At 37.0% G+C, this 25,159-nt stretch overlaps 3 protein-coding genes across 4 annotated transcripts in view; 2 read left to right on the forward strand and 1 right to left on the reverse strand.

Moving 5' to 3' along the window:
* Positions 1-3,503: 3,503 nt before the first annotated feature.
* Positions 3,504-12,986, reverse strand: Bcp (fibroinase). 2 transcript variants are annotated; one of them, XM_028310118.1, is made up of 7 exons: positions 12,822-12,986; positions 11,529-11,635; positions 10,824-11,026; positions 9,276-9,438; positions 7,266-7,471; positions 5,025-5,223; positions 3,504-4,235 (listed from the first exon to the last, which is right to left on the reverse strand). In XM_028310118.1, exons 2-7 carry the CDS (start codon positions 11,619-11,621, stop codon positions 4,074-4,076), a joined length of 1,026 nt encoding a protein of 341 aa, XP_028165919.1. In that variant the 5' UTR covers positions 11,622-11,635; positions 12,822-12,986; the 3' UTR covers positions 3,504-4,073. The 2 variants fall into 2 exon arrangements, with proteins under 2 accessions (XP_028165919.1, XP_028165920.1); XM_028310119.1 differs by having other exon boundaries at positions 11,529-11,653; positions 12,822-12,974.
* A 168-nt stretch (positions 12,987-13,154) lies between these two features.
* LOC114356763 (probable ATP-dependent RNA helicase DDX10) lies at positions 13,155-16,192 on the forward strand. Its single transcript, XM_028310117.1, has 3 exons — positions 13,155-13,381; positions 13,766-15,909; positions 16,001-16,192. The coding sequence occupies exons 1-3, from the start codon at positions 13,250-13,252 to the stop codon at positions 16,149-16,151; spliced, it is 2,427 nt and encodes an 808-aa protein (XP_028165918.1). The 5' UTR covers positions 13,155-13,249; the 3' UTR covers positions 16,152-16,192.
* Positions 16,193-16,670: 478 nt separating this feature from the next.
* Positions 16,671-25,159, forward strand: part of fmt (phosphatase 6 regulatory subunit 1-like protein fmt) — a 29,397-nt gene continuing 20,908 nt past the window's right edge. Inside the window, exons 1-6 of the mRNA XM_028310139.1 lie at positions 16,671-16,869; positions 17,046-17,125; positions 17,456-17,729; positions 18,320-18,484; positions 19,728-19,875; positions 20,417-20,606. Of these exons, the coding sequence (XP_028165940.1) occupies positions 16,810-16,869; positions 17,046-17,125; positions 17,456-17,729; positions 18,320-18,484; positions 19,728-19,875; positions 20,417-20,606 (917 nt within the window). The 5' untranslated portion in view covers positions 16,671-16,809. The remainder of the gene's footprint in view (positions 16,870-17,045; positions 17,126-17,455; positions 17,730-18,319; positions 18,485-19,727; positions 19,876-20,416; positions 20,607-25,159) is intronic.

Here is a 25,159-nt window from a genome sequence, read left to right on the forward strand (position 1 = left end):
TGTATAACAAACATTTTCCAAAAAACAAAGATGAAAATGAAATCGCGATAATTCTAAAAAAATTGTCTACCCGTACAAAGTTAACAGTTGACTATCGAAGTTTGTATTATTTGTATACTTACTAATATAATCCTACTCCTACTAATATTATAAATGCGAAAGTTTGGATGTCTGGATGTTTGTTAATCTTTCACTCAAAAACTACTGAACGGATTTTGTTGAAACTTTATAGTATTATTGTTTATAACCCAGATTAACATATAGGCTATAATTTATGACGATATGTGGCAAATAAATTTCAATAAATAAATAAGACGTGTCTAAAAAGCGCAATCTATCGTCAAAAATCAAAATCAAAATCAAAAATATTTATTCAGTTTAGACCACAAGTGGCACTTATGAATTCATCATTGGTTAAAATCTACAGCGCTGGACAAACTACTGAGCCCCGATTACGGTAACTTTTATAACGTCTACAATCCAGACGCGTTTCTGATTCTGCGATACGATTGGTCAAAACAGCTGACGTACGCTGTTGAACGACCAATCGTATCGCAGAATCAAGAAGCGTGTCTGGATTGTTGACGTTAAAAATTACCGTAATCGGGGCTCAGTTTTTGACGTTCGTAAATATTCATGCGGGGGAAGCCGTGAAACGCCATCTATCAACATGATATCAAACAACAGATTTTACTAACTAAGGAGTAAAACGAGGTCCACGCGTACGAAGACGCGGGCGGCCGCTAGTTATTTCATACTATGATACTATGTAGTTATGTAATCCGGGAAATAATTTATAATAACATGCATTCATATAAGACAGAACATTAGACACCGAACGAAGTATTATAATGCCGCTAATGTTTTGAAATTCATTTATTTTATTACTTCTGCGAACATCTGTCTGTATAAACAAAAGAAATCATACAGCTGCAATTCTCGGAAAGAAGAACAGCAAATTGAGTATAAAAATGTCCAAGAATTTATCATAAAATAAAATACAAATAAGTAGATATGTAACCTACTAAATATTTTATTATACTTTATGTTAATAACTTCGCGGTTATGATGACAAGGCATTAACAATTGATTTGTTTCTTCTATTGTCTGGTTTTTTGTCGACAGGTTAGAGTAGGCGCACACCGTTGATTTTTCGTCGGCCGATAGTTTAGTCGGGCAGTTGATCAGTATGGGCATGTATGTACTACGCCGATTCGATTTGGCCGATTCTTCATACAATTTAAAATCGGGCACAACTATCGGCCAACTAAAAATCAACTCTTAAACTTACATCGCGGGTTGATTCCGGCCGCCAGCGCTCGGTCCAGTTCGGCGACCCGACCGCCTCACGTGCGCATTTAGATGCTCACTTTGTTTACGTGTAATCACCCCTACACGATTTTATTACAACAATTTATCGACGTTTTAATTGGCGTATTTATCGTTTTGCGATTGTGGATGGAGAGATCAGCTTCAAATACCCGCTATTCCAGGGCTTCCCAAGCTGTCAAGCTGTACGTACAAGCTCATTCTACATAGTGCGTGTGACTGTGGTGGTGCCATCTTGTTTTTTATCACAATTTATTTAGGTGAAAGGTCTTAATCGTTACAGACAGCAGGTGGAGCAGGGCTTTTATAATAGAGACTCAAGGAAATGACCGTCGCAATGTTAAGTTAAAACATCTCTTACAGAAAGGAAGTACCTATGGCGGTACCTACGTTGTTTTATCGAATTGACGATCTTCTGCTTGGTGTTATTATTACACTAATGTAGATAACATTAGTGTTAGAGTGCAGTGCGGTTTTTATTAGTGTTCCATATGGTCTCTCAACATCTGTTTGCTATCGTGGATCACTTGAGTGTTGAGCCTTTGACTTTTATTTATTACTAGCTTTCCGCCCGCGGCTTCGCCCGCGTGGAATTTTGTCTTTGTTGGTTGTTGGGATGACTACCCAGGATTTTATTGGTTCAATGTTATTTGAATTGCTAATTATAGTTGTTCGAAGTTCGAGTTGCTTATTAGTTTTATGTGCAAGAATGCCGGCGCTCCCAATTTGTAGTGTGGATGGTGTAGGCCAGGGGTGGCCAACCGGTCGATCGCGACTATTAGTCCAGTCGATCGTGGCAATGGCAAGGCAAAAAATACTACTTACACGTGTGTGTACTAATAACTATGCTGTTTCATTTAAGATTTCAAGAAGTATGTAAGTGGTAAATCACCCAGGGTTTCGTTAGTAGACAGTAGATCTTATGTCTAATCAAATTGGCCACCCCTGGTGTAGGCAATTTTTATTAGTAGGTATACAGGGTGTTAGGTAAATGGGTATATGAGCCGACACTAGCCCATGTTAACATAGGCATATAAATGGTATGGTGAAGTCAGAAATTTGATATCATGATTTTATATTTTTTAATTTTCATACAAAATAAATTTTATAAAATCCTATTTGTATGAAAATTAAAATAATTAAAATGAAGATATCAATTTTCTGACTTCACCATACCATTTATATGACCATGTTAACATGGCTTAGTGTCGGCTCATATACCCATTTACCTAACACCCTGTATAGTGTCGGTAGTTTAAAATAAAAAAGAACTAAAAACTAAAAGTCCGATTTTTAATTCGACGGAATTCTGACAGCTGTCATTTTTTGACAATTCAGATGTAATAAGCTTTGAATTATTAATAAATAATATGAAATGAAATTTCATCTAGTACAACTTACAAGAATGAACTATTGTTTGTTTTGTGAATTCAATGTACACACATTCGTTCGTTCGTTCCTTTCAGCCAAATGACGTCCACTGCTGGACAAAGGCCTCCCCCAAGGTTTTCCACAATGAACGGTCCTGCGCTGCCCGCATCCAGGCTCTTCCCGCGACCTTTATTATGTACATTTATTATGTACACACATTATTATGTACATTTTAGAGCTTAAATAGAAAAAAACGTGTTTTTAACACAGTAAAACAACATAATAACATAAACGAAAATATGTATTGATCATCAATCATCATTATCGTCATCATAATGAACTTGGATTATAAAATTGGCATCTTGTTAAATTGATTATTTTATGAAGCTAAGATTTTATTAACAAAATGATTTTCATAAAAAAGGTTTGTAACCCATGGATTATTGGCCAGGGAGTCCAGTAATAGAAAAAAATAAATAATTTCCCATTTCTTTTTGTAACTTCAAAAATATGATAATAAAAATTCAAATAACCATTTTGAAATGATCAGTACATTTTTAAACCTTAGTTTTTCAACTGAAACATTAAATTCAAAAAAGGATTATTTTTTAATTTGTGAAAATGCTCTTCATTCTTACTGGGAATGTTTCAATGTTGGCAACACTTCTGAAATGTCAAAATTCCGTCGAATTAAAAATCAGAGTATAGTGGGGATAACTGGAATAAACCATTTCTACTGGGGTTCAATAAGAAAGCTGTGTTGTATAAAATTATTTCTTTATTTCATTTAGGTACTTATCTTAAAATTACACTTATAATATTGTTTATGCTACTATCACACGACTTTCGGTGTAAAATACATTAATAAATCATAAGTCTTTCATAGCATGAGTTTGATATAGTGACGGAATGTGGACAGAACACAAATTTACTACAATTCAACGATTAATGAACGACAATATCAAGTAGCTTACTCAGTACATCGATAATAATAAACGTTGGATTTAAAGCTTTCAGTTCCAAAACATTGCGAGACTACAATCACTACATCAAACGGTTTCCGCTACACGTCGCACCTTTGAAACATACAGTATAATCGCAACTTATTAGTCTTCGGTTGATTGCATAAACCGTTCGCGTCGCTATCTAAGATGTCAGTTCAGTCTGCGCATTCATAGAACACGGCGAAAGGAACGTTTCGTGCGACAAAGGTGCGATCGTTCGGAAACGTCGATCATAAACAAGTCGCCCGGAAAAATCAGTACGACTTTCAGGTTAAAATTTTGAGTTGAAAAAAGTTAAATCACCGCTAGGTTTTTAAATAGCGGATGACCGTTGCCGGTGTGAAGGGACTCGAGGGCTCCGAAGGCGTCTCACACGAGCGGGTAGGAGGCGGCGGTGGCGATGCCGCAGTGATTGTCGCGGTTGCGCGCCATGCGGATGTAGCCCAGCTCGCCCCACGAGCGGCCCCACGAGTTCTTCACGATCCAGTAGTCGCCCGCCTGCTCGTCCGACCCGTAGCCCACCACCAGCACCTGCGCACAGGGACCGTTACTTCGACACCGGGGAGGATTCCACCTTCTTATCGCAAAAGAGGAGAGAAACGAACGCTCGACAACTGCCTAGTCTGTGTGGAGTGGGTATTTGAAAAGAGTCCACTTTAAATGCAGAAAATATTGTCCTGGCGCTTGAAAATGAAACGCAGCAGAAACACTCGACTGTCACTTGAAGAAAAATTAAGGGACTATGCAATTACAATCAGTATTACAACGGACAATGATAAGCACAGAAAACTTACATATTAAAATTGTAGAAGATTGAATTACTTTTCCTTATTATAAAGAAAAAGGTAGGGTAAAAGTGGAAGGAAATTCGAACAAGGAAAAATCATCAGTACCTACATACAAATAGGTACCGTAATAACAAACAACTAATATTAATATTATTATGGTTGAAGACTGTAACATAAATATTGTTATGGTCAACAGATAAAGTTAAAAATAACGTAACTCAGTTTCGGCATGAGCTCGGTCACGTCTCTGATAAACTACAATATTAAACAAAAACATGACGTGAACTGAAATAACCTGAATTTGACCCAAATTATTTAACTACGAATACGAGTTTCTAGTTTGTAAATAACTAGCTGGCCTTGAAACAGGTATCGAACTGAACTAAAGTGGACTCTAAATTGCATCGCTGAGAATGCACTTCATTTGATAATCTCAGAAAATATTTGAAGCGAATCAATCGAACAGAACAGCACCATGAAAAAACCAATGATCGTCGAGCAAAAGACTAGGAAGAAGTTTGGGCGCACTCACCCCGTGGTCGAGGTTGCTGGGCGAGCAGTTCTCGTCGTAGTAGACGCCCTTGCTGTAGAACTGGAAGGACTCCTGCGACGCGTCGATGGCCACCGACACGGGCCCCACGGTGGCCACGGCCTGCATCAGCTTCTGCTCGTCGCCCGAAGGGATGTCCACGAAGCCCACGTCGTCCGCGCCCGAGTTCTTGGGGTTGTACCTGCGGCCGAGACACTTGAACAACGTTTTGGAAGGGCGCGAGGGTTTTTGGGGAATAATGCATATTCTCCGTGACCAACAACTGACTACGGACTGCGTAACCTCACGAATGAAGGCCACTTTTGAAGAATTTTATTCAGTTGGTTAAAATTTAAAGGACATATTCGACTTTGTTTTGAAATGCAAAGCAGAAGTAAATTGAAAAAATCAACATCAAAAAAGAACAGTCTTATTAGTATTTGGAAGGATCCTATTTCTCTTTGAGACAAACTTGAAAATTCAAACTATCTGTGCTAACTTGCAATGTGATCTTAAAAAGCGTAATTAAAAGTAGTGTCATGATTGATCTATCGCCACTATTGGGTTGACCCTGATACTGCGGATCAGGAAAATTCGATCAAGAAATGTATGAAGGTCAAACTAACCAATATTATCAAGTCATTATTATCCCACCAAAAACATTCTGTAAAAAACTAGCCAAGTCTCGTTAGAGCTGCTTGTTTATCTCTAAAAAGTAATGAAATCTAGACAAAGTCGTGCCAAGTCTATGATGGTTCCTTACTGCGATTTTTTTATTATTATAGTTTTAATGTTGTGTGACTTGGCCGTTGAAGGGTACAAAATCAGGTGCTCCATGACATCATTGCACCAATCTGTCGCTACCCATTGACGATGGAAAATTGCCACTTGAAAAACGTTGCTTCAATAACCAGTCAATTGTAGGCTTAATAAAGCTGCGTATTTCAATAATACTTATGTATGATTATCATAATAAAGATTGTTCAACGGCCAAGTCACACAACATTAAAACTATAATAATAAAAAAATCGCAGTAAGGAACCATCATAGACTTGGCACGACTTTGTCTAGATTTCATTACTTTTTAGAGATAAACAAGCAGCTCTAACGAGACTTGGCTAGTTTTTTACAGAATGTTTTTGGTGGGATNACGTCGTCGTCTTTTAATATTATCGACATTTTTTTTACGATATTAAACATAAATTAACTCAACGACCTTTATAATGGACAAAATCAGAATGATTGGTTTAATAACTTAACCCTAGCGAACCTCACGTATAATAAACGAATTCAACGAAATTAAAACTACACAACATAACATTCAACTTAATCGACGGGGGCGTCTAGAAAGGAAAAAAAAACTGGACACCGCGTTGCAGAAAATCGACGCTCAAAGTGCTGGCGCCATCTAGCGGTGAGCGGTACAGGCGAACACCACGGTGCCGGTGTGTCGCTAGTAACATTGATTATGAATGTGGTGTTACTCCTGACCTTCGATTTTCCTAGTTTTTATAGTTTTCCCTTTAAGTGGCCATTAAACCCTAACTCTGTACCAAATTTCAGCTCTCTGAGTTTATGGGAAGTACTAGTTCTATTTTGATGATCATCAGTGAGTGAGTGAGTGTCATAAATGCGAAACTTTGCTTTCACTTAACTTCGGAACTAAATGACCTACAGACTTGAAATTTTGGATTTTAACTATGTGATTATAGCTTACTAGATGACGAAAATTTCTGCGTTCTGGTCTTATCCAGAGTGTCTCAAATAGGGGCCTGAAAATGCGGCGAAATGGTTCCAGTAAAGGATGGTACGGCAGTGTTTGCTTCGCGCTCGACTTGGCGGGGGCACTGCCGTGCCCCCAGATTAGCAAGAAGTATTTTTAGTGAAGCCATTCGTTACTAATAACATGATTTGAATTGTGTTAATTTAACGACATCACTTCTTAATTCTCGAGGAATTAAATCTCAGTGTAGTGGTTTCTATAAATGACGATAGCAGTAACGGGACTATTCCCACCTCTAGTTCCCACCGCTGCAACTCCTGTGTAACCAGGATCTACAGCTTGACCGCCAATATAAACCCAACCAGTGAAGGTCAAGTTTGTCCCGGGGGAAAGTTAAACTGTTAGTGGACTCACAATGAAATTCAGAAGAACATAGGAGTTCGAAGGTAAGGTTCAACTAAGGGCTCGGTTCGTAGTATAGCAGAGTAGAGTTTTAGTGTGGTGATGGTGTGGTGTCTCACCGGCACTGGTCATCGATGGCCTCGTAGGGGTAGCTCTTCTCGGTGTCGATGCCGTGGTTGTCGCGGATGTACTTGAAGGCGTTGTCCATGAGGCCGCCGTTGCAGCCGTTGTTGCCGTACGACTGCGAGCAGTCCACCAGGTTCTGCTCCGACAGCGACACCAGCACGCCGCTCTTGCGGTAGTGCTGCCCTTCCAGAGCGCCGGTCTGCGGACGACAAGTTTCAAGGTATTGAAAGAGTTCCCTAGCTAGGTCATCAATAGATGACATTACCTAGGCCCTAGACTGTTGTCAAATATCATTGAAACTGATCGCCTGAACTAAACCCTGTTAGGGCCATCCCTAACAGGGTTTAGTGTTTAGTTTAGTAATGTTATAACACTTACCTATGTAAGTACTATAATATTTATCCTGTTTCAAAAGATACAAATTGAAATCCAATAGGACTCGACATTTAAATAATTAGTTATAGCTAGAATTTATGTACCTACCCTACTTAGCGGGCTACCCTACTTATTTATTTTATTGTTTTCAACTTTTCTTCATGATACCAAGTTGATGTCATTATAATGCATATTTATTACTTAATCGTTAAATTTATTATTTATTCTGTACACAAGTCATAATCTAATTGTGTTTGATTAGTTTCTTAACCTTAATGAAAGTGTCTTTTATAATAATAATGTTGAGACTTGAGATAACAATGTTATTTAAGGAAATAATTAGTGGCAAGTTGGTACAACCGACTATTTATTATGAACTACGCACTCTTATTTAACTGATAAATGTAAGAATATGGCGCAATGTCTTGTTATTTTTTCATCAGTGAATCGCCGGTTATGAATTAGTTATTGATAAAGCCTTTGTTTGTTTAGTCGGGTCATTTGATACCTCCGCACAGATGCATTGGCTTAACACGCATGCGTCGGGTGGCCATGATGTGGGCAGACCGCATGCGCATTGTATTATTTTATTTATAACTAATAATGACTGCCAATTGCTAAGGATATTGTTTAAACCAATTGTGTTGAAAGTATTTATTTACCTGCTTACTAATATTTAACATAAATATCGTAATGTAGCGTTAAATTCAATATTATTAGTCATGGTTGGGATCAGTCATTATTACTGAGTAATTATTGTTTGTGCACGGCTGATTATGGCATTGTTCTGCGCGCGCCGGTGACACCGATAGGTTTGAATCGTTTGATAATTATTTTAATCGGGTTACTCGCGATCTGGCATATTGTTAACACGGATAGTACAATGAATGATTCATTTCAAATTGCCGCAAGTTCGTTGTCGTTTACTTTCTAAGTAACGGCCAAAAATGTTCATATTAACTATCGCAGTTATCGCATGATGCACTCCGGCGCATATTTTGAACTTCGAATGCAGCTCGCGTAGCACTGCATGTTACACAAGGACCGGTTTGTTGCGTCAGTTAATACGCACACAAAAACAGTTGTGGTTGTTTTGAGTATTAAGTCAACAAACGCTCTGCATCTGGGTGCTGTGACTAGGTACTTATTATTGGTTTTATTCCTTGAGCAAAAAGTTTTAAGTGGAAATCTTCAGAAATACAGATGCTGGTGAAAAAAGTTGGGGAAAGAAGCAATGTTCGCACAAAAAAGTACAAGTCAAGGCCACATGCCTCTTCAACTTATAACCGCTTTGGTTTTTTGTATCGCGACCGCTCTTTGGTAATGGTATATTTGGTTTTTGCTACGGCAGGTAGTTTCTTGGTAATATCTAGAGCTCTCCATTCAACATGGCTTTAACTATCTGTGAAAGGACCCATTGTTCAGGAGCACATGACAACGGACTTATGTTCGCTACGTGATTTGTTCCGAGTTTCCTACATCTATTCTTATCGGGTTCGATAATTTGAAAAAATGACCTAGGACTTTTAAGGAACGTGTGATATTTCAAACTGTGCTGTAGCAATAAAGGACGAGTGTTATTTTCTTGGGGAACCTTGGCAGTTAAACATGAAGGCGCCTGCACTCACCGTACTGAAGGACCAGCAGGAGCCGCACTTGCCCTGGTCCTTGATCTCGGTGACGGCGCCGTGCTTGCGCCAGTCCACGTACTCGGGCACGGTCACGTGCGCGGGCGCGATGAACGTGGCGCCCTTGATGTCCTGCCCCTTGGAGTACAGGTTCTTGTTGTGTCTACGACAAAGGAATCCACGTTAAGGGTGTTTGAAGAAGCAGCGGCTTGATGATAAGCTTATCCTAACCCTTGCTGGAACAGTCAGTCCTATCATAAAGTAGGTAAACATTTGAGTTGTTGCGCGGGAGTCCAGTAAAACTGGGTAGGTTCCTCACTCACATACATACTTTCCTTAGCTAGATTGCCCTAGTAGCCTACTAAGGGAAACAAACAGGAAATTGAATAAATTATGTAGGCACTAACATATATTATTTGCCGTCATCGCAATGAGAATCGACAAAACGATTAGAGGTCGCACTGGGCAACACAACACCTAACAATAATCACACCGTGATTCACCACCACACCACAATACGTACGTAAACTGGAAAATATTTTTGCTTTATCGAATTGTTTTGCTTGAATTTCAGCGACCAACTTGATGATTCATCATCATGTTCGACACAGAACTGCTATGTAAATAATGATATAGGTATTAAAACTTTTCTCCCACTTAAAACTTACTAATTTAGTATCATTCATAGTCAAAACATGTTCTGTGCCAGCTGGTTTCGTCACGGCGCGGCGTTGAATAGAACCGGTTCGCCCATATTTTGACGGTCATATGGCTGTAGTCACAACAACAAACAAAGGATCCGAGCATATTGACAATACTCCGTGAACCCCATACCTGCGCTTTGTTAAAAAAACTTCACACGATCTCCCTTCGTTTCTAAAGTTAGATTAGGTATGTATCTTTCTAAGCACCTGTGAGCAGAGTTTTGTTGTTTTGGTCATGTTATGATGCCACTCAGTGACCATTTATTATACCTACCTTTGTAAATTGCGGATCGGTTTACTCGCAGTAAAGCGATCTCCTAATAAATACATAACGTCAGTCATAAGGCCACATCTGCACAGATGGTCGTGAACAATGGGCGTACGAGTGACACCATTATCGGTGCTGAAATGGGCGGAACCGACGGATAGTGGTGATTGCACCCTTATCAACAACAATGATCACTCGCTGTCGTTTCGCTTCATTGGACCCAGCACATTTTATTGTTTTTAATGTTTATTTGATTTACTCTTTAGCGGCAAAGTCTGCAAGATTGATCAGTCTCGCTCAGATCCGTGAATTGAATGATTACATCTCGTATCCCGTGTTAAATTTTGTTTTTGCTTTTTTTAATCAGTTCCGACGTCTGTTGTCATGCTGAATTTAAAATGCAATTTTGTATTCATATTATTACTTAGGTATGTTGTAAAATTTACAGTAAATTACAGTAAACTAATTGAACTATTATAACAATTATGTACCTACAAGTATTGAGTTCGTACTTTTACCTTTGAAGGCTGCTGGACTAAGTAGCTAAAGGAACATCAAAAGAATGGGCGCACTCACTTGGCGGTCTTGTTGAAGCCGTTCATGACGTGCACGAACTCGTGGTGCAGCATGTCGCCGTACTTGTTCTGCTGCAGCCTGAAGGACACCAGGCCCTGCTCGAAGCGCTGGTTGTGGCGCGCGATCTTGTGCTTGTTCTCCGCGTAGATCTTCATGCGGAACTTGTCCTCGATCTCGCTGTCGTACTTCTTACTGTGCTCCATCTACAGTGATACATGTTAGATGAATCGATAGCTAAATTAATAGCTAAAATCTCGTGGGAACAAATCAGAAACATGTTAACCTTCGCGTGTAGCGTGGCGCGATCGGTATCAGATGTAAACAATAACACAGATAACGGCAATCACACGCCAATATGTTTGTTATCATTAACAAATATTATTGAAAAATACAGTGCTTGCGTTGATGAATTTTAACGGATATGCAATAACAATTTTACTGCTTTATTGACTTGCTTTACAGACGTTTCTCTGATATCGTATTATTATTTCTAATGTTGTCTCTCAAGTTTATTCTACATTATTAAAAAGGGTAACACTCCTCCCTCAGTGTACTTAGTTTCAACGCAAGGACCATTTGCGGAATCGGAAGTACAAGCATCTTAAGACGCCATTTTCCGTTGGGGCAAAGTTAGGTACGTGACTACGTGCCTTGGAGAATAATTCGATGAATTGATATTTAACTGAATAGGTAGATCTGTTTTACCTTAAAGGCGTTCCATTCTTCCTTCACGAGGTCGAAGAAGGAGACGGCGCTGACTGCCGCCAGCAGACTCAGGGCTGCCACTGCGTACTTCATTGTTGTAGATGTACCTGGGTGGAAATAAAAACCTGCATGTATTATGAATAGTTTATATAATCAAGCTTTTTGTTAAAAATATAGATGCGCAGCAGTAGGTATCTATCTAATTTGACGTACAACATTATATTTTATTATAAGTTGGTAGGTACTATGTGTGTATTTTTATAATAAGAGGAAAATCATGGCGATACGTGCTCTCGTAAACGCGGCGGAAAATTGATATTTGAATAATGTCACCAAATTATATCTACCTAACTAAAATATTTTTTATTGTAGGCATGGAAACATAATACTACCTTACCTATTCTGTAACTCGTTAATGAAAACCTATTTTTTTGCAATAAACAAGGTTGAAGTATGTAAGTAACTATTTGTTACGAAGGATAGGTAATTAATAGGTATTAGCAAACATCAAAGTGTTTCACTTTAAAAGACAAAGGCATTTTATGTAGGTGGGAGGTAGATAGATAGGTAGATGACAAGGCTACATGAAACGCCAATGCTCTAGTAAGAAAAGATCACGAAAGGTTCATCGTACACGTGTTGTTATTTTTTAAAAGTAAGTACAATAAGTATAGCGTGATTACATTGCGTCATCGCGCTGATCAGAAGTGCCGTTGCGCCCGCTTAGCGGTGAAGGCAAGTCTGTAAACCTAAATATGAAATTGATCTAAAATTCTAAATCACTAACACAGGCAAAGAAAGCTAGACAAACGAGATTTTCTGACCAAATTCGTCAGGTACAAGTTGTGGTACTTGAATAAGTTGGATAAACAACAACTAAACACAAGATAAAAATAAACAAAGGAAGTAACCAATTAATATTGTTAACTCAATGATTTTATCTTTGAAACTTGAAAGAAGTGAATAAAATTACTAAGCAAAAACAAAATTATAAGTAGTTAGCCTACTTACCTAATTAAATTAACCAATAAATTAAGTAGGTAGAAGCTAATTTATTTCAAATCAAACCAAAGAAAATTATTTGCTAGCAGCACAATAAAATGCTAAATATTGTTGATTGTATTTACGTTAGGAACAAAGCACAAAAAGTATCAATCAACTAGGTAGTAGGCATTTCAGGCAAGTACGCAGAATGAATCGACACAAAAGATGAGTGGTGATTTTAGATCCTTGTCTAAAAACTTGATAGAATAATGATAGTATTAAGCATAATATATTTATTTTGGTACATACCTCTTCAGCGAAAATGCCTTTCACCAAATTAATAACAAGGAAATGCTAAAATATTCTTGGAATCGCGTTTAATTCGGTACGAGAAAGGAAACCAAGAGAAACGCCTATCCGTGGCAGCGAGTCGATTGTTTATGCGCCTTTTTTTTCAAAGCGGATGTGGATATATCCCTGTTGTGCTTAATGTAGGTAAACATTACGGAGTTATCGATTATTCAATTTATTATAATCGATACAATGTTGATTCTCTTAGTGATATCGACCAATTGGGGAGGGTGAATGGATAAATAATTGGGCTTCTCTAGGTGGTCCTTTTATAACTCCAAAAAAAAAAAAACGTCAGTGTGACAGTTTAATTTTTGTGAGGTTTGCGAGTGCATGGTGTTTGTAGGTTATGTTTATTATTTCGATTTTTGGATTTTTCCAATAATATGAAGCAAGAGGAAAGAAAAAATATTAAGAAAGGAAATAATCAAAAGAAGTTAAAACTTTATAAACCACGTAAAAAGAAAAGTGTAGAGGAAGATGCTGCAATTCAATACTTACAGGGCCAATACGACAAGGTTTGTAATGGTTTTTATTAATAACGTGTTTTAAGAGTTGTGGATTAATCATTCACAGAAGAAACCCTGAAATCGACACTAAAAGTTATTCAGATATTGCAAATAAAATACCTGATTCCCCTGGAATTCTTTAAAATACCACTTCGCCGTCTCATTAAAATGATATAAAATTGCCCGCGGCTTCACCCGCGTGAAATACATATCGTCATAAATTATAGCCTATGTTATTTTGAGTTATAAATAATTATACTGTAAAGTTTCATCAAAATCCGTTCAGTAGTTTTTGTGTGAAAGAGTAACAAACATCCACACAAACTTTCGCATTTATAATATTAGTAGGATAATAACAAATTATACCTAACATATTTTAAATTTTTTTCTCAGATTGTACCAGATGAAATCAAAACTTTTAAGGATTTACCTCTCTCCCAAAAAACGTTGAAAGGATTAAAAGAAAATAACTACATTACACCAACAGAAATACAAAAACAGGCTATAGGCTATGCATTACAGGGCAAAGATATCCTGGGAGCAGCAAAGACCGGCTCGGGCAAAACCTTAGCCTTTCTCATACCCATACTTGAAAATTTATTTTGTAAAAAATGGACTCGCCTCGACGGTGTGGGTGCATTAGTCATATCGCCAACGAGAGAGCTGGCCTACCAGATATATGAAACTCTCAGGAAAGTGGGCTACCTTCATGATTTTTCTGTGGGATTAATCATAGGTGGACAAAATTTAAAGTTTGAAAGAAAAAGAATGGACCAAATGAATATACTCATATGCACCCCCGGCCGCCTGCTGCAGCACATGGACGAGAACCCGCTGTTCCACTGCAGCCAGCTGCAGCTGCTGGTGCTGGACGAGGCCGACCGCTGCTTGGATATGGGCTTTGAGGCCACCATGAATGCTATTATTGAAAATTTACCACCAGAGAGACAAACCTTACTTTTTTCTGCGACACAAACAAAGTCAGTGAAAGACTTAGCTCGTCTCAGTTTGTCCTTTCCAACCTACGTGGCTCCGCACGAGCAAGCCGAGACTGTGACTCCTGAGGCCTTGCAGCAGAGTTACATTGTGTGTGAAATAGATGAAAAAATTGGCATTCTATGGTCTTTTATCAGAAACCATTTGAAACAAAAAGTTTTAGTATTCATGGCTACTTGTAAACAAGTTAAATACACATATGACTTATTTTGTAAATTGAGGCCCGGTGTTAGTTTGTTGGCTCTGTATGGAACATTACATCAAGAAAAAAGAGAGAAAATCTACAACGAATTTTGCAGAAAATCAAATGTCGTGCTATTTGCTACAGATCTAGCATCCAGAGGATTAGATTTTCCTAGAGTCAATTGGGTGATACAGATGGATTGTCCAGAAGATGTAGACACATACATTCACCGGGCTGGTCGCACTGCCAGGGGTGTGCTTGGAAAAGGAGAGGGTCTGTTGATGTTATTACCCAGTGAAGAAAAAATTGTAGAAGATTTGAGAAATAGGAAAATACCCATAAACAAAATATCCGTGGACCCTTCAAAAGTAGTGGCTCCACAAAGAAAAATTGAAGCTTTACTGTCTGATAACACTGACCTTAAACAAACTGCTCAGAGAGCATTTGTTAATTATTTGAAGTCAGTTTTTTTGATGAAAAATAAGGATATATTTAATGTACAACTCTTGGACACAGATGCATATGCCAGATCTTTGGGTTTGATTGTTCCACCGAGAGTAAGATTTATGCACAAATATCAAAAAAATAATATTGGAAATAAACAACCAGATGATGAGGGCGACAAAGTCGTAGATAAACTAAGGGCTAAGGCCGATGATGATGAAGGATCAGATCAGAGTGGAGTCGAATCAGATGACAACATAATACCAGAAATTAAGAAAAAACCTCAAAAAAAGAAAGCAGAAATACCTAAATTTGATTTCCATGGTAATGATGATAGTGATGAAGATGACTTCCTCCAAGTTAAAAAGAAAAATGTTGAAGTAGAGACTCCAACAATAGCAGAAGAACCTATTAAATCAAAGAAAAAGGCTAAACCTCTAACAAAAGCAGCAGTGGCTAAAAAAATACTTAAGAAAAAAATTAAAGTTAACACAACTGTAAAATTCACTGAAGATGGCGAAGCAATACAAGACGAAAAGAGAGAACTTAAATCAGACTTAGCTAAAAAACTTAATGAAGAAAACATTGGTGGCATTGACATCGAAAAAGCGAAAGAAATTTTACAAGAGGAAGACAAGTTTGATAAAATTCGTTTCAGAGAAAAAGTTAAAGCAAAACACAAAGAACAAAAACGTAAACTCAAAAATAAAAAGAAAGACGAAGAAGGAGAAAAGGATGACTTTGGATCACAATCAGAATCAGATGGGCCAGATTTGTCTTGGCTGCCTGATCCCGACAAAGTTTATGGGAAGAAGAATGGTGCTTCTGATTCGGAAGATGGCAGAGACTCTGTTCAGACAGACAAAGAAGAAGTTAGTCCAGATGACTCAGCAGATGAACAAATGTTCCACAGGTATGTCTAATACTTTGTAATATTGTTCCATTATTTAAATTCATATTATGATTATTTATGTTTAAGTAATTTTTTGTCTTTCTCATTGCAGGCCTGCAAAAAGGAAGTTGGTTGAGAGCAAAGGGATACCTCAAGAAAGTGTAATGCCCCGAAAAGTTAAGAAAATACAAGATATATCGTCATCTCTATCTGTACAAGAAGCCGAAGCCCTGGCGATGAGATTGTTGAACAAAGGAAAATGAACATCAATAAAAAAATTGTTTATTATTTATAGGTTTCGAAATTTATTTTTGCCTCACTCAGACCTTCTCTTGTAACAACTCATTTAAACATCCGTTATTCTCAGTTGCCCCCACCAAAGTCGCCCCACTGGGGGCAACTGGGAATTTAACTTAAATGTACAAGTTCTCCCCAAGTTTCACCAAATAAATGAACTAATTATGAAAACCGTATAATCATTTCATCAAGTTCATTAATTTATGAGTATCGCGATCAAAGCCAACTAGTTTTTCATGTGGGAGAGACTGGGACATTATTTTAAAGGCGCTTTTACACTGCGCGGAACGGAAATTAGACAAGTCAAGTAAAAAAAAAAACAGTGGAATGGGGATGAAATTCATTCATTTTCATCCCAATTCCCAACAATTTATTGTTCTAAACATGTCGTTAGCTCATTCATAGCTCATCAAAAATATTTGGTGGACCCCAATGGTAGATTATTTTAGAAATAGGAGAATAATTTTCAGTCTATTTTATTTTTATGGCAACATCGTGTTTTACTGTCAAAAAAGAAAACGGATCGTTGCACTTTTTATCGGAGAAACGCTAAAAATTGTAAAAATAATACGTTTTTCTATGGATTTAGAGTAAATAAACCATTTGTACTTATTAATTTTAATTATGTTTTGGAGTGGAAATTATATCGCAGTTAGGGAGTTAAATTTCCTACTGAAAGAAGAGGTACGTATTTTGTTAAAAATTTGATGGTTAGAAGTGGTTGTTGGACAAATTTGCTCATATCATGTAGTAATTCATAATTTATTTACGTGGAAAAAATCATCAAATCATTTATCAAGACTACCCCTTAGTTGTTATTGGCTAGTGTTGACTATTCAAGATTGTTTTTTTTGTTTCAGAATGTAACTCTGACTCAGGTGTTGGAGGCAGACGATATCCTGCAGGAATGCAAAGCGGACAACAAAGCCTTAATGCAATTGTAAGCCCTCGCCCTCGGCGCGCTCCACGCCGCCTTGAGGCACCACACACTTCAACATGTTCCAATTGGAACCTGAAGATAAACAACAAAGGACTAATACTAGTTTTTGTCTCATTATTCACATCTATTAATTTAAATTTAAATAAGTCAAACCTAAAAGTAGATGATTTTGTGTTCATCATTGAAATAAGCCCTCAAAACCTTATCTAAAATTACTCTGGATGTGTTTAGTTTAACTGAAAGATATTGTTCGAATGATTGATCATGTGTGGGTGCCAAATAAATATATCAATAAATGAACATTTCTCATGCATTCCTATTCTTTTTCAGTCTCACAAAGCCAAAGATACTGGCAGAGTTAATAACACTAATAACTGAGGAGCCTCCCAAAAATGTTGAGCTGGGGTCTCAGTACCGGCACGCGAGCATCGCCTGCGAGGTGCTGACCAGCCACCTGTCGTCGCTCAGCGACCGCCTGTCCATGGATGTGGTGCAGATGAACAGGCTCTGTGACTTCATCAATAAAGACCCTCCGTTGAATCCACTGTTGGCTTCCTACTTTAGTAAAACTGTGGAAATGCTACTTGAGAGGAGTCCAAAACAGGTGAATATCTTTTGCCATTTAGCCCCTTATGATAATAATTCTTACTCAATTTTCTTTCTTTAAGATTTAATCTGAGGTTTCAAGGTGGGGGCTTCCAAATTCGAAATTAATTGTTTTCATTGTTTACTGTGATGTGATAACAGTTTTATTACTTATACCTACATACATACTTGATGTTTTGTAATATACATGTTTTAATGCTTTTGTGAAATGCTTTTTAAACATCTCAATATTGTGATATGTCTTAATCCTATCTCACAAAGATGAAAGAAAGAGGCAAATTATGCTTGTAATAAATTGTAACAACGCATGGCCTGTGAGATATGCATTTGCCTCATCAATTTCAACAGATAATTTGTTCAATTTCATTCTGACAAAACATATTTTGCATAATAATAAAGTCCATCTTGCTTCATGTTGTGTTAACGTGTTGCTTGCTGTCAGCTTGATCGATGCAGTCGTACAAGTCCGGTACTGTCATGATGCCTCTTTTACCGCAGGCGAGCCCCGGACCCCGGAAGGCCTCCGACCTAAATAAACTGCCAGTCTTGATGCTCCCTAAAGTACTAAGGAACCTCTGTTTTGCCCAGGACTGGTACCTTTACCACATAGTGTGCCTGCGGGTGCTGGACTTCTTCAAGTCCCGGCGGGACTTCCTGCCCAACCTGCTGCGCCACATATCCACGTCGGCCATAGCCGATACCTTCAAGTATTTTATTAGGCTCGATGATCTTTTCAACAAAATAATCATGGAGGTGAGTTTCTTCAATTTCGTTGATATAAATAAATACATAGTTTATACTTTAAGCAGAAGCTTAATACCATAATGTTTTTAGTGAGATTAATAATGTGTGTGGAAATAAATAAATAAATAAATTATGAAACTTATAATTTATAGAAATTGCATAAAAATATTGTGCACATACATTTATTTCAAGCTTATAATTTCAATCATTGAGCCATCAAACAGTTGTTGCCTATTGTATCTCGTGTTTCTGGAACATAATAGGTTAATAACATCCACAGGTATAAATAACCCAACAAATTATACTGTGTTAATATTTAGCCAACATGAATAATTATAGACTGAGTAATCCGAAAGGTATTAGTTTCATGTGTGCACATGTGTACATTGTTAACAATGTAGGTAAGTTATTTCATGAATAAAATTACTCATCAACCTGATTTTATTTTAAAATTGTTAAGCACATGTGATTGTGAATCACTATAAAGGAGGTGAAATGAAAACTAGGTTTATTTGCTGAGTGGTTACTAATCTAGAATCTAAATGACGCAACGCAACAGCTATCGCGAGTTAGTTGCAGCTATGTGAAACAATATTTTTCCTATACATTTGTTTCTTTCTTTCAAAATTTCGTGTCTGAACCGAACTTTCTATTCTAGCTAGCTCTATAATGATTCCTAATTCGCTGATCTCGTTTTGTTGCGGGCCGCAGAATGTTCGGTATCTATAAGCGCTAGCTTTCAGCTCCGAGCGTGTATTCCGAGCGCATCCTGATTGTCGCGGGAATTGGGCGTTAATATCCTGCGTCTAAGCCAGCAACACACTATCCGATCGAATAAATATAGCCATCACCTTGTGCGTGGATCACGTCAGGGCTCTGACGTCTCCAGTGCATACTTTGGAATGCGACTCTTTATTACGAAATAATAAATAAATGTCAAATAAGCCAATAGGTACACATTTTATCCTCTCTCCTAAAATGCAGTGCCCGACAGGGTCCATAATTGAATCTTACCTTACCAATATCACCTTTTGTAAACATTATGGAAGCAATAAATTATTGAGTATTGAGTATTTTTAAATGCCTAGAAACAATTATATTATTTTAAACGTGACGTATGTAATGTGTGAATGGATCGTATCGTATGAAAACCGAATCAGTATTTTGCTAGCCAAGCCAAGCTGACAATTTTGTGCCAAACATTGTCGAGAAGTAAAGAAGCAGTGTAACTAGCGTGTTTTCAACCCGGCAGTGGTTCGAGGAGCACCAGTTCTTGGAGTGCCTGATCCAGATCGTGTGCGGCACGTACGAGGCGCGCGCGCCCGAGCTGGAGAAGGGCCAGCGGGAGCCCAGCGAGAAGCCCGCGCGCGAGCCCGACGCGCCGCCCTCACCCGACCAAGGTACCGCTCCACTACTTCCATCTTCAGTTTAGCTGCTGGCCCATTAGCTGTAGGCGGGTGGGTAGACAGTCTAGATGTAGATCTTGGCTAGCAGGATTTGCTTTGGCCCTAAACGTATAAACGAGAACACTGATATCAGGACAACATGTTATGATTAGTGTTAAATTAAGTGGTGCCTGGTGTATTGTGGGATTCTTCGGGGGAAGGCCTTTATCCAGCAGTTGATGTCAATCTGGCTGAAACGAACGAGGAAGCTACGCGTCGCGGACATGAATTATTTACTATTTTTTATAGAAGTTGATGGTATTTGTTAGGGCCTTGCCACACTAGCGGATTGCAAGCGGAGCGGGCACGTCGCGGTCGACAAATGCTTGCAAAAGCCGCTTGTAATCCGCCAGTGTGGCAAGGCTCTAACGATAGGGCAACGGTAAGACAGAGTGATAACCTCATACTGCGCCTCCCTAGTTACAATGCCCTAATGAATATTTTTTAAAAGCAGGTTATGCATTTATTTTTCATAATGTTTACATGTGCAACCCAGACACAGATAAAGTGGAGAACAACGTGTCGGAAGCGGAGGGCAAGGGCGCGGACGGCGCGGAGGCCGCGGACGGGGAGTCGGCGACGGAGGCGCGCGCGGCGCGGCTGGCGGGCGTGGCGTCGGCCAACGCGGCCGCGCTGCTGTGCGACCTCATCCTCAGCGGCTGCGCCGGCGAGGGCTGCAACACCAGGTCACGCCCCGACTCTTGTGTATATGTTACGGTTAATGTGATCAATTGAAAATTATGAATAATCGCCGGTTATTATAAATAATTACCGACAGTTGAGGTAAAAGTAATAAATGAATTACATTTATCAGTGATTATTTAATAATGAAACCTTAATACTAACAAATATCATAAAAGAGAACACTGGCTCGTGTACAGCGCCGGCGTACAGCCACACATTTTGAACGTTTTGATATCATATATTAATATAATTTGGCATAATAATAATATTATTTTTATGTATCTATGTGTATGTCTATTATACAGTGTGAGTCACGTTAAAGTGTACATATGAAAATAGATGAAACTAGACCTATTTTTATCGACAAAAAAGAGGTCAAAAAATTTTTGAGATTGTTTTTAAATTTTTTATAGAATTTTTTTTCTTCCAATTACTTATTGTAAAGAAAACGTAATAACTTTTAAACTAAGCGGTATATCCTGATAAAATAAAAACAGTAATAATGCTAAATAACAGGCGATACTAAAAAAATACATTAAATACACAAAAAAGGCCAACAAATAATAAAAAATAATAATTTTTGGAAAAAATCTGCGTTTAAATTCGTGTTTTTTTGGTTATTTGATAAATTTCTCCAAAAAATGCCCCTATAACCGGTGGTTTTTACTACTTTGTATTATTCTCTATCGTATTACCTTCGTAAAACCAAAAATCGCATGTCTCTATCCCTATCACAACATTTGCAATGATCGTTTGAACTAAGCCTCTCCGGGCTCGCTATTCAACGCTTCGTTAACAACGAAACTGAAAATGGCTCTAGATTTCTAATTTAGATAAAGACAAGTTAAATTTAAATAAAAACAAAAGATTTCGAAGTAAAATAAGCATTTTAGTTAAAATTAAAATTTTCTCTACCTGCAGGCAGAGAATAATGTTGTGGCAGGCCTTTGTTCAAACGCTCATAGCAAATGTTGTGATAGGGATAGAGACATGCTATTTTTGGTTTTACAAAGATAATACGATGGAGAATAATACAAAGTAATAAAAACTACCTGTTATAGGGGCATTTTTTGGAGAAATTTATCAAATAACCAAAAAAACACGAATTTAAAAGCAGATTTTTTTCAAAAAGTATCGTTTTTTATTATTTGTTGGCATTTTTTGTGTATTTTATGAATTTTTTTAGTATTGCCTGTTATTTAGCATTATTACCGTTTTTATTTTATCAGGATATACCGCTTAGTTTAAAAGTTATTACGTTTTCTTTACAATAAGTAATTGGAAAAAAAAAAATTCTATAAAAAATTTATAAAAAATCTCAAAAAATTTTTGACCTCGTTTTTGTCGATAAAAATAGGTCTAGTTTCATCTATTTTCATATGTACACTTTAACGTGACTCACACTGTATTAATATGTATTCGTATGTTATTTATTTTATCTAATGCTGTGTAAGTATATTAATTAAACGTCATATTTATTACACCGCCTTAGTCTCTCTACTCGACCTGTGGTTGACTGGCAGATAATGCCACCTGGCATTAAGTCCGCCACTGTACATATACATGTGCAAAAGTGTAAATAAATAAAATAAATAATGATTTTGGACTGTTTCTTGCGTAACATTAATTTGCTATAATGCCCATAACATATTGTTTTGATTTAAAGTGAAAAATAGGTTAGGGTGCCACCCCTAAGCCGCCTATTTAGTTTTATACACACATAAATGATCTCATATTAATCACTTTTACCAAATCATGAGGTAATTATTCATAATAACCGGCGATTATTCATAATTTTCACATTTATCACATTGACCGTAACATATACAATTATCACTCCACGGGATTTTACAACAAAACTTTTATAACGGTAAATAAAATATTTGCTCTCCCGATGTTTCGACTCGGTTGCACGAGTTATGGTCGCGGGCAGACTGAAGAGATACGGTTGTTGTAAAATCCCGTGGAGTGATAATTTTATAGTAAAAAATGCAACATAATTGACTATTGTGGTTAGCTCGCTCGTTACCCGATCATATTGAACTTAGTGCGAGATCCTAACAGGACTATTAGTACATCTGACGAACGCGGGTTCGAAACCCGTCGCTGCTCGACTGTTGTGATGAGCCCACTCGTAACACGAGCAGAGTTAAATATGCCTGTGTTACGAGTGGGGCTTATCACAAACAAGGTTATTAGTGATTCGTTAAAAAGTGGTCTGAAAAGAAGAAAGAAAATATACATTGCATTCGATAACATTGGGTTTAATTATTCAATTTATAAAAAACAACTTGACACGATGTGTCCTTTGTAAAATTTCGTTAAAAATTTTAGCCTAGTTTTGACTATAAGCAATGGTCGACAGTACCCAGTACCCACTGAATTTGTAGTAAGTTATAAACCCAGCATCAAGATTAATAAGACAGGTAATATTTATCATAATAATAAATAAGATCCAGGCTTTTTCCTAACTGGGACATTTTATCGTGGCCCATAAAAATGTTGACACGTTCATGACTAATTAAATTAAATTCGTAAGATAAAAAACCAACTAGGAATTTTATATCAAATTAATTATAAATTTCAATATTAATTAACTTTTATAGAAAACGAGACACTATGAAACACTAAAGTACATAATATCACAAAGTGCTCCCCTCTTTCCACTTGACCTCAACCTTAGGCTACTGCCTAACAAATATACTTATCTTTTGGGAAACTGTTCGTTATAACCTCGTAAGCCCGGATGTGCATCAGAAGGAACTAAAACTTTGTAGTCAGTAACGCCGAGACATTTTCGGAGGTGATTTCGAAGTATCGCCGGATGTGCCTTCAGAGGAACTAAAACTTTAGCGATAAATTTAAGTTCAAAAATTCGCGCCTATCGAAAAAAAGAGTGATAGTCTATGGCTTAAAGTATTCAAAATCAGGTATCCAAACTTATTAATATAAAAAAAACAAAACGTCACTGTCAAATTATCATTTTCCTTTGACAAGGTGGTTCGTCCGAGAAGACGTGATGTGCGAATAATTTTTTTTCTTCGCGTTAACGTAGTTTAATTGCAAAACTGATCAGAATAATTTAAGTGAAAATACTGCTAAACAAGCAAAAAAATTATTTTTCCCAATTTGAAGTAGTTTTGTAAGATTTTTTTTCGTTTGAAAATAATAGTTCTTTGCAAGGAACATTCGGTCTTGATGGTGAAAGTTTTATTTTTGTAAATTTTTTTCTATTGAGATGGAATTGAGTATTGGACTTTTAAAATTAAGATTTGATTGAGAAAATTTACCATGATAAAGTTCTGATTTTTAATTTAGTAAATATTATAATTAACATGAATTTTCACTTTATTTCTTTCTTATATACATTCTAACCTATCATTAGTGTATGTTATAAAACCGATAGTACTTTTAAAAGTACTAATTATGAAACATTAAATAAAATAAAAACCGTTGTACCTTTTCAGTTACATTTATTAATATCATTATTGTATCTTTATGTAGTATTAATTTATTAAGAAGGTTACATTTATGCTTTACTTTAAAGTATGAAATACAATTTATTTACTTTTCCTTTTTAAAGTCTGTAATACCGAATGTTCTTTTAAGAGAAAACATTTTTTTATTATTTTTCACCTAAAATAAGCTCTATACACTTGAAAATTTCGACGGGTTCATCCAGTGTCTAAGTAGCTCAGTTGGAAGAGCAGTCGCCCGGCAAGCGGAAGGTCGTGGGTTCAATTCCCGCCTTAGGCAATTCGATTTTTTCAAGTTATTTATCATTTTCAAATAAGCTCTATGCACTGTTATATAGGGCCCCTGAAAATATGAATGCAAAAGAAAATCTCTAACATAGAAATTTTTTTACTCGAAGTGCTCGGCGTTTACTACTTCAAATTATTCGTTCTTCTGAAAGCACATTCGGCGATACTTAGAAGTCGACAAAATTTACTCTTCGGTCTTACGAGGATAAATAAAAAAATAAATTATACAATACATACTATAAAATGAATATATAGCCTGACCAGGAACATAAAAACCCTGGCACAGAGGCGCTTCAATTGCATTTGATAGTGCAACACTGAGTACAGTCGTACATGTGTTAAATTAATAGGCTAAATTTATGTATCAGGATTCAGGATTACGGGCTAATTTGATATTTTCATAAATTAACGAAAAATATTATTAAAGATAACCTGGTTTAAATAAATTAAATGAAACCATCAATCGAGCTAGTAGGATTTATTTTATTATTCATCAATAATCAAATTCAGAACATGAATATTCAACTGCAATGTCTGCTCATGAACGCTTCAAACTCTGTACTTCTTTCCCAATTCCATAAAATTCAAAACTTAGAAAGTGACAAAAAACTTTAAAATAGGTAGTTGAAACAGACTACAGCTAATTTTCATAGTGGACTGTACCATACGATAAACATGTCAGTCAATTTGACAACCTTTGTCGGAAACATTATTCAATGAAAATATTGTCCGAACCCTTAGTATTTCTCTTCGACAAATACATTAACACATCGTGAACCACTTTTCTTTCA

This window comes from Ostrinia furnacalis, unplaced genomic scaffold (assembly GCF_004193835.3).
Source record: "Ostrinia furnacalis isolate ACB-3 unplaced genomic scaffold, ASM419383v2 OfSCF2912, whole genome shotgun sequence".
Taxonomy (NCBI): domain Eukaryota; kingdom Metazoa; phylum Arthropoda; class Insecta; order Lepidoptera; family Crambidae; genus Ostrinia; species Ostrinia furnacalis.